Source organism: Carassius carassius, chromosome 49 (genome assembly GCF_963082965.1).
Source record: "Carassius carassius chromosome 49, fCarCar2.1, whole genome shotgun sequence".
Lineage (NCBI taxonomy): Eukaryota > Metazoa > Chordata > Actinopteri > Cypriniformes > Cyprinidae > Carassius > Carassius carassius.
The window spans coordinates 19,454,726-19,464,150 of record NC_081803.1 but is presented as its reverse complement, the minus strand read 5'-3'; the positions used below and the strand labels follow the sequence as shown (position 1 = coordinate 19,464,150).

The 9,425-nt window shown below is 38.2% G+C and overlaps 1 protein-coding gene across 1 annotated transcript; it reads left to right on the top strand.

The window, feature by feature from the left end:
• The first annotated feature begins 1,329 nt into the window (after positions 1-1,329).
• Positions 1,330-6,984, top strand: LOC132132705 (arrestin domain-containing protein 3-like). The gene is made up of 8 exons (XM_059545189.1): positions 1,330-1,798; positions 3,681-3,762; positions 3,846-3,993; positions 4,105-4,207; positions 4,328-4,584; positions 4,669-4,825; positions 5,078-5,220; positions 5,312-6,984. The coding sequence occupies exons 1-8, from the start codon at positions 1,519-1,521 to the stop codon at positions 5,378-5,380; spliced, it is 1,239 nt and encodes a 412-aa protein (XP_059401172.1). The 5' UTR covers positions 1,330-1,518; the 3' UTR covers positions 5,381-6,984.
• The last annotated feature ends 2,441 nt before the right edge of the window (positions 6,985-9,425 follow it).

Below are 9,425 nucleotides of genomic sequence, written 5' to 3'. Positions count from 1 at the left end.
TGCAGTTCCAAGGAAAGAGTGTTTTAATGTAGATGATGTAATCGGTCTTTGGGTCTTTTAGGTTTTTCATCATTAAGTAACATTTTAAGTTTCTATTAGCTATTATTTCTCCTATTTGTGACTGGTGTAAAAATGTGTGTGTGTGTGTGTGTGTGTGTGTGTGTGTGTGTGTGTGTGTGTGTGTGTGTGTGTGTGTGTGTGTAATTACATTCAAATGTAAACTTAAAAAACTTGAAAATTAACATTTGAATTGTTGCCTTGGCAACTAACTGAACCAAAATAAAATAAAAAAGTACCAAAATGACTTAAAATCTACCTGAAGTTTGAAAAGTTAAATATAAATATTTAAATACAAAAAACTAATGAAAATGCTGAAAAACATATAACACAATTACTAAAACTAAAACTAAACCGAAGAAAAATAATAAAAAATATCAATAAATGCTATAATAGTATGTAATACTAAAATAATATTAGTCATGACAGCTACTCTTCTTGTTTTCTTCAGCTGAAGTATTATATATTTTGTAGTATTTTGCATCAGTCATGTTTACAAACATGAGAAAAACATAAGAAAACTAACCCAAAAGTTTCGGAAACATAATTTAACCTCAATATGTTCTCTTAATTCCCACATTGTATTTACGTTTACATTTTACATTTATGGATTTAGCTTACAAAAGAATACGATTTACATTGTACTTGTACAGTGCATTATGCAAACATATTAAAGTACATATCTGTTCTGTCAAAGTCTGAAGCAAAAGTTCGTTTTCTGTCTGTAGATATCAGTTTAAATGAAAGTATGCTATTAAGATGCAATATGCAATAACCACATTTAACAGGCAGGTGGCAGTAAAGAGCAATGGGAGAAAATATGAATGCCCCTTGCTTGAAATGATGAGATTCTAATTAATTTAAATTTAAATAACATAGTTTCACTTTTGTATTGGATGTCAACTACGCAGGAAGTATTATACATTTGGACTGAAGCCGGTTTTTTTCTATTTACTTCCAGTTTCTTTTGTTTCACTGTGATAGCCTACTGTATTCACATTTAAATTTCATGTTTTGTTTTTCACGCCACTATGTGGTATTTCATACTATCTTAATGTAATAGGTATAAGAAAAAACAATCACTTGTTAATTAGTAAAACACTTTGGATGTACGAGTCTGTGAAAACAGGTTACTTTTAACAATACAACAGAGACTGGAGCTTAGGAAAGCGGAAGAAGGTGGAAGGGAGCAGCAGCGGTCTTATCGATTGCGCATGCGCAGTCCGGTTGTTTTTCCACCAAGCGGAGGTATTAAAGCAGAGTCAGAGCCAGAGCGCAGAGATGTAGCTGCATCTTCACATGCAGATACAGCTAAACTCAATGATTAACAGACAAGTATAGCACTGAACCAGCCTGCAGCCTTTCTGCACGGCACAAACCTTAGATGGTTCATACAAAACATCTGACAGATGATTTGCTCTTTTTATTTTAAATAACTTACAGCTTAGTAAGATTTTCACCATGGTGCTCGGAAAGGTGAAAAACTTCTTTGTCAGCTACGACTGTCTCAATGACAGTAATGTCCCTGTGTTCGCCAGTGGGGACTCCGTCTCTGGTCGGGTGATCGTTGAAGTTACCGGAGAAATCCGCGTGAAATCTTTGAACATTCACGCCAAGGGACTGGCGAAAGTTCGCTGGACCGAGTCACGTAATGCTGGATCCAACACTGCCTACACACAGAATTTCACTGAAGAAGTGGAGTATTTAAACCACAAAGACGTCCTTATTGGACATGATCGAGGTAAGGAGCATTTTCATTCAGCACTTTTTATTCACAAAAGATGTTTGTTGGACTACAATGACAGATGCTTCTTAGGTTACACTGTGTCACTTAGGTTTTGTTTGCTTGCTTGTCTAATCTGTCCATATCCACTTTTAGTTTTTACTCTGCGAACGGTTTAATCCATTGGCATAGGTAGAACAAATGAAAAAATAAATAAAAGATTTATTTATGAACCCTTATGCAGGTTAAGCTTGGTTGAAACGACGTCTTTCTTGCTCTTAAAGAGTTCCAGTAATATTATAAAAAAATAATCATCTTGAAATAGATATTTAATTATTAGAAGTTTATCCTAGCACAATTAATGTATAAATGAAAGTGTCTGTTAGAGAACAAGAGCTTATAAACATGCCCTTCTCTCCAAAACAACCAGTTAATCGGTTTCTTCGATATCTGTAATTAGCGATTTTCATATCCACATTCACTTTATAATCATATCATGACGTGATGTTTTTATTATACGTTACAGTTTATTTTATATACTGTTCTCGTAAGTTTGTAGCCTTTGTTAGAAGCGGTTTAAACCTGTTCAGAAACTGGTGGAGAGGTGGGGGTTGTGCGGACCGAGCCTCTGCTCGCTGATTGGTTGAAGTCAATCTTATCTCTTCGCTGATTGGTGGAAGTGCTCGTGTGCCCCCCCGGTGATATCATATCTTTGCCCGAGTGTCAAGACTGCGACCCAACTTATTCGCAATAATCCAGGACTGATTGGAAGTTTATTATAATGTTATATTTTCATTCCACACTTTATGCGTCATTCTGCATTTGTTAGAAGTATTTGGGCCAGGTCAATTGTGATAGAACAACTACAACAGCAAGAAAAACAAGTGAATTTGCTTCCTATGCCACTGGTTCGCATGAGTTATGTCAACTGAAAATATGAGGTCACCATAAATGTATTTTGTGGGTTGTAAATTTTGTGGGTTGTCAAACTGAATTAAATGTACTCTGTAACAACCATTAAAATAGTGGAGTTTGAATGAAGTTTGAATGAAGTTTTAATTATGTCTTTTCTACTAATAAAGTAAGTAAAATTGTATTTATTTGCGTCTTGCGTATTTTTTAAACGTGTCTTTCCTTTTCTTTTACACCAAAACCACGCTACAGTACACATGTGGCTTCCTTATGGAGGCGTATTCAAGGGAAAAACATTCCGGTTCAGCCAATCATGAGCCGCCTGGTAATATATGCATGGGGAAATCCGGCAGAGAGATGCTGCTCGCGCCGGTTCAGTCTGGTCTTCTCTAGCTCTCGGCTGCCTTCGAATGACAGGCTCATAGTTATTCAAAGCAGGCTGTGGAACTGCTGAGGTGGCAGTAAAAAAACAGGGACAGTAATTACACATTAAAAATAACAACGAAAGAAAACAACTGCTTCAACATGTTAATGACAAATTATTCCTGTTTTTATTTATGGCCATATCTATTAACACAAGTCTCTGAAACTGCTGAGGTGGAAGTGAAAGAATGAACAAAAACTTTAATATCAGAAAATAAACCAAAAACAATAACTGTTAATATAAATTAGTACATTTAGGACTAAATATATATAAGGGCATTACATTTTCAATTAGTATTTTGTTTGTATGTGCATAGATTTTAAGGTTTCAGTGATGTGACTTGGTCTATATGTTCACCCTTTTTTATTTTGAAAAGAATAAATTGTCAAATTATAAAATTATTTTTTTTTGCTGACATTGTTTTAAAATGTTATGTTCTCACATTCATTGAAACATTAAGACCATGTGGGTCATATCTCTGTCTTTGTGTTGTGTTTAGGGGTCTTGAGGAATATTACAGGTATGGTATATTGGTATATCGAATTTTATTCTCCTTTGTTTTAGATGATGACAGCTGCGATGAAGGCTTCACCATTCTTCACTCAGGGCGCCACGAGTTTCCCTTCAGCTTCGAACTGCCCCAGATGTAAGTAAATCTCTTGCCTGATTATACAAATATATAATATATCAACTGAAATACTTACATACTTTTTTCATGCCTCTTTCCAGGCCTTTGGCGACATCCTTTGAAGGTAAACATGGTAGTGTGCGGTACTGGGTTAAGGCAGAGCTTCATAGACCATGGCTCCTGCCCATGAAAACCAAGAAGGAGTTCACCGTCTTTGAGCACATTGACATCAACACTCCATTGTTACTGGTAAGATAAAGGCATTTCAAGCCTAATTACCTTACAATGTAAAACAGAATGTTTGCTTGAGCTGTGGTATGATTTTAGAGGTTCATTTATTGTCCTTTTTTTCATCTATAGTCTCCTCAGGCTGGCACAAAGGACAAAACCCTTTGCTGTTGGTTCTGCACCTCAGGGCCTGTATCACTAAGTGCCAAAATCGAAAGGAAGGGCTACACTCCAGGTGAGATGATAAATCTGCTTGTTGATGGACAGTTAGCCACCAATTAACCACTTATTTGAAAGTGTTGTTTGATTTTGCCGCTTGTTCAGATTAAGTAAATTTGGTTGGTTGTGTTTACAGGAGAGTCTATCCAGATCATCGCAGAGATTGAAAACTGCTCTTCCCGCGTGGTCGTGCCAAAGGCAGCCATCTACCAAACCCAAACCTTCTTTGCCAAAGGGAAGGTCAAGGAGATCAAACAACTCGTAGCTAACCTCCGAGGAGATCCTCTACCATCTGGCAAGACCGAGACTTGGGACGGCAAGATGCTCAAGATCCCACCAATATCGCCTTCCATTTTGGACTGCAGCATCATCCATGTGGAATATTCACTCATGGTGAGTCTACAAACCTTTTGATTCATGAAAAGATGAAGTGCTTGCCAATATCGGCCATGCAACTAACTTCTTGCTTCCCAACAGGTGTATGTGGACATCCCTCGAGCTGTCAACTTGACCCTGAACCTGCCCCTGGTGATCGGGACCATTCCTCTCCACTCCTTTGGCAGTCGCACCTCTTCTGTCAGCAGTCAGTGCAGCATGGCTATGAGCTGGTTGGGATTGCCTGAGAGACCTGAAGGTATGACACAAATCTTAAACTTGTTATCAGGCCCTTTAGATTATGGGTACTCAGTCCTGCTCCTTGAGGACCACCTTCTTTCAGAGTTTACTTCCCAGAGTCTCCAATATATCCAAAGGAAGACCTCTAGGAGTGAGACTGAGCCCCATTGATTAAGATGCCAAAGATGCTTTCACGTCCGTTCGACATGAAGCGATCAGCATGGAAGTCTTTTTTGATCTAACTGTTGATTTTTGTCCTCAACCCTTGTAGCTCCACCAAGCTACTCTGAAATCATCACCGATGAGGAGCGACAGAACAACTTGGAGCTCCCAGCTGTGAGGGATGAGATTGAAGGACCACTTTATGCTTACATCCATGAGTTCCGCTTCCAGCCTCCACCCCTGTATTCTGAGGTACATTGAGTCCCCAGACCTTGTAGCTTGTATCTTGCTAATGCGAACTTGAGTTCCTATATTCTGTAACCTCATTCTTCTACCTTGATAGGTTGATCCCCATCCTGAGCAGGTGTGCGACTCCATGGACAGGAGACCAGATACCTGTCCATCCCGCTGAAGGAGTGACCACACCTGACCAGTGCTGTCAGGGATCTCTTATCTCTACAACCTCAACTGGGGTTTGTTCTTTCTCCGTGAGGAGACATGAGCGTCCATCTTGGTGACGCAGATGGATATCCACCAGGAAACACTCCCAATCCAGGTCGAGTCCAGCTCAGTGGACTCTAAAATCCACTGAAGATCTTGAGTGATTCCCTTCCCCCTCCATCCTTGGTGAAAGGGGTACAGACAAGATTTGTCGGAGTAAAACTGTGCCCTTGACACCAAAATGGAGTAAACGCAACACCACAGTGCGAGAATGGGGTCCAAACATCTCCAGCCTTGTTTTGGATGTGATTCTTCACTTATTTGAATGATTAGACCGAATCATCTTGAAGATTTACCGGTGATCATTGTACTAAGAGCAACAAATAACTCCAACCATCCTGCATCCACTCCCAACAGAATAATGACAGACTGTCTTTTTGTCAATTGTTTGTCATTTCTCAACTTAGAAAAAGTGGCTTTACCACATTGATTTTCTTTTTAAGAAACGTTTTAAGAACGTCAGAAACTGTAGATGTGGATACATCAATACCTGCTCGAAAGCATTATGGGTAGGATTCTGACATGCCACGTTGCCTTTCTGCTTGAAAGAAACTGCAAGAGCATCAACCTGAACATGGCACTGATTCAAGTGGCAAAAGAAAAGAGACCATTGATGGCGAATGAAGAGGACACTCCTCGAGATTCCTGAAGACATTCCTGAATCAGTCCTAATACTCTCACTGTTACGAGTTACACAGAGAACCGCACTCCAAAACTCGTTTAGAACTGCGTACTATATGTACAACTAATAGCTAACTAGACTCTTTGACATATTCTTTTATTTTTTTATGTACTCTTCTGCCTGAGCCTGTTGGCATAGGCCTTTTTTTTGTTTAAAGACAATTAGCACTTTTCATCAGTTGCATTCAAAGTGAATACCGAAGCTTGACAAACATATGCTCTGACGTTTATATGTGGTTTTGGCATGTTTGTTTACATAAATCTGCTGTTAACAGACAACCTTAGACTAATGAATCAATCTTTGTGGCCTTGGCACAAAAACCATGTTTGTTTTTAATCAGTTTATGGCTGAATTTGTGCGCTGTGCTGACATATACCTATTAAAAAGGGTCTATGTACTTTTTGTGAACTGTATGCATCCTTACCTTGATGTTTGTATTGGGTCATGGTAAAAATTGTTGCAGTTTTGTTTTGTCTTTTGAGTGTTTTACTTCAGATACTACAAGAACATTCTCAAACATGCACTTACAGGGAATCAAAGAACCCTCATAGAGACTGAACATGAAATGCATACTGCATATAGGAAGCAACGTTACTCTTCAGTCAGGCTGGTCCAGAGCTAATTAAACTAGCTTCCATTTTTTCCATTTCAAGGGTTGATGGGTGAAATGGGTATTAAGCTACTCTGAAATTGAATGGTGCAATATCTGCTGTGTGTTTCCACAGTTTAGTATTCTTGGCTTGTTTCTAACTTTTGTATCATTTTGTAGGTTGTCTGTATGTTTGTCTGTTTTTGCTCCAGTCTGTTTAAATAAATATGCCATTTTATACAACTTAAGTTGAATTTTTATTTTATTATTTGTTAGAATTTAATTGTACTTAGAACAAGAACATCAATTTACACAAGAGAACATGACATATTTGGCAAACACAAATATGAAAAAAAAAATGGAAATGAGGTTGTATATCGTAGTTGAGGCTATTGCCTAGTGCTCATGTCAAAAGAACAAAAAAGATCCAGAGACGGTGGTTACATCATGTGCTCTGCCGTGTCTGGAATTGTGACCCAGGTTTGTGAAACCTGATGGGATTAAATGTATAACAACACGAAGCCTAAATAGACAGATGGGTGTTACATATCCCGAGGCGAGATCTTTAACCAGTTCGCGGTGTTGACAGGCTTTATTGTGGAACATTTCACCACCAGAATTTACATTTTGTTTGCATTTAATTTGTACAACCTCTAAAGTTTAAAATTTGTGAACGTATTTATATGTTTCTACTTCAGTGCACTCAGTTGGCTTCACAGGCATTAACTTGCTTTCAGAGGAAATGTCTTTTCCTGTCTGTCCTCTTGGTATTCCAGCAGACAGGCCATCTAAGGACCAGATGCTGACGGAGCACAAGGAGTTCGTTGTCTGTGCTTACACTGGCCTCATGTGCGCTAGGAACACTTCATATTTTCCACTCCTCTTCCCAGACTCAAATGGAGCAGATGTTTGCTCCCAAGAGCTGTAAGTGGACCACTAACCTACTTTCCCTCTGCTGGTCAGGGATAAAACTGGATCTCTTCAGCTCATTAGAGCTTATTGCTGTAAATGGAGTGTAAAATGCTCAAGTTTACAGCTGGAAAGTCAATTAAATTAAGATATACATCAAAGGATTAATCAATAGGATTACACAGAGTATTAAACAAATTAATTTTGGTCATTTGCATATGTGAGTATACAGTATATGTAGATGACACAATGGGAACTAGAAGTTTGAAACAAACAACATAAAATTCTGCAACTGGACTTTATTGGACTTACATACATCATAATCGGTCAAACGTTTAGTGTATCCATAAAACATTTTCAACATTCATAATAATAAGAAATGTTTCTTGAGCAGCAAATCATCATATTAGAATGATTTCTGAAGGATCATGTGACTCTAAAGACTGGAGTAATGGTGCTGAAAATTCAGCTTGGACATCACTACATTCTAAAAATATATTCATATATAAAAAGTTATTTTAAATTTTACATTTAATATTTCACAATATTCCCTTTTTACAGTATTTTTGAGCAAATAAATGCAGCCTTGGTGTCCATAAGAGACAAAAACATTAAAAAAATCTTAATTACCTAAAAACTTTTGACAACTTGTTGGCTAATGTAATATCTTCAACATTTCAATCCGATGCATAAATCGGCCTAAAATCAACACTCTTCCATATCAGGTAGAACTGGAAGAGAAGTGTGTCTTAACGGAAAGTGATGATGATATAACATCTTCACCCTGGGCTTATTTTGGCAAGTGTTAATAATTCAGGTGTCTCCAGATATGTTCCATAGGTAGCCTACTTTAGGTGATGAACTTGAAAAGGCCTGTGACAGGCTGTGTGTGTGTGTGTGTGTGTGTGTGTGTGTGTGTGTGTGTGTGTGTGTGTGTGTGTGTGTGTGGCAGGTGTTTACAGCACTGCAGGATTAACCTGTGGAAAACAATTAGCTTGCGTCATCTGCGCTCTGTGTGCAGGGTTTAACCCGCCATACATGCTTCAACACATATGAAAAAGACTAGTGATGAGAACATATGCCAGAGTCTAGACAAGCAGACAATGTTTTGAATGTTTGGATTTCTTCCAAGATTTTTTTTCCAGCTTAAACATAGCTACCTACAAAGAAGCCCTAAAACAAATATAATGCATCTATGATATTGCCGCTTTTTTCATTCGCAACAGGTGCAAACACAGACGTGAGTGTGAAGCTTCATTCCCCTCTTACATAATGTCATGGATCTAAATATGTATGGAGGACACTTTCATAACTGTAAGGTTATGCCAGAAGCGGCGGGACATGTTTCTAAGAAGGGACGTGCTCTGCGAGTCAGGGATTGTCAGTCAGTCAGTGACAGTGCTGCCAGAGGGGTCAGTAGTAACACGCAGCACCCACCAACTTTCAGCTGAGTCAGTGTAACCAGTGGTCAGCAATGCATGCTCCGCCTCCTATTACAGACATTCTGAAATGCCATTGGTGGAGGAGTGCCAGATCGGCTCCTGATTGGCTGCCACCTTCACAAAGTTTCTAGAAGGATTACACACACATATTTTTAACTTATATAGTCATAAACTCGACATTAAGAGTTTATGACTATATAAATATAAAATAAATATATTTTTAAATATTATAATAATTTTATAATATTCATAATATCTAATACACATTCTATAATTTGCCTTTAGTATGTCTGTGACCCATCAAAAAAAAAAAAAAAATGTATGTACTGCAAGC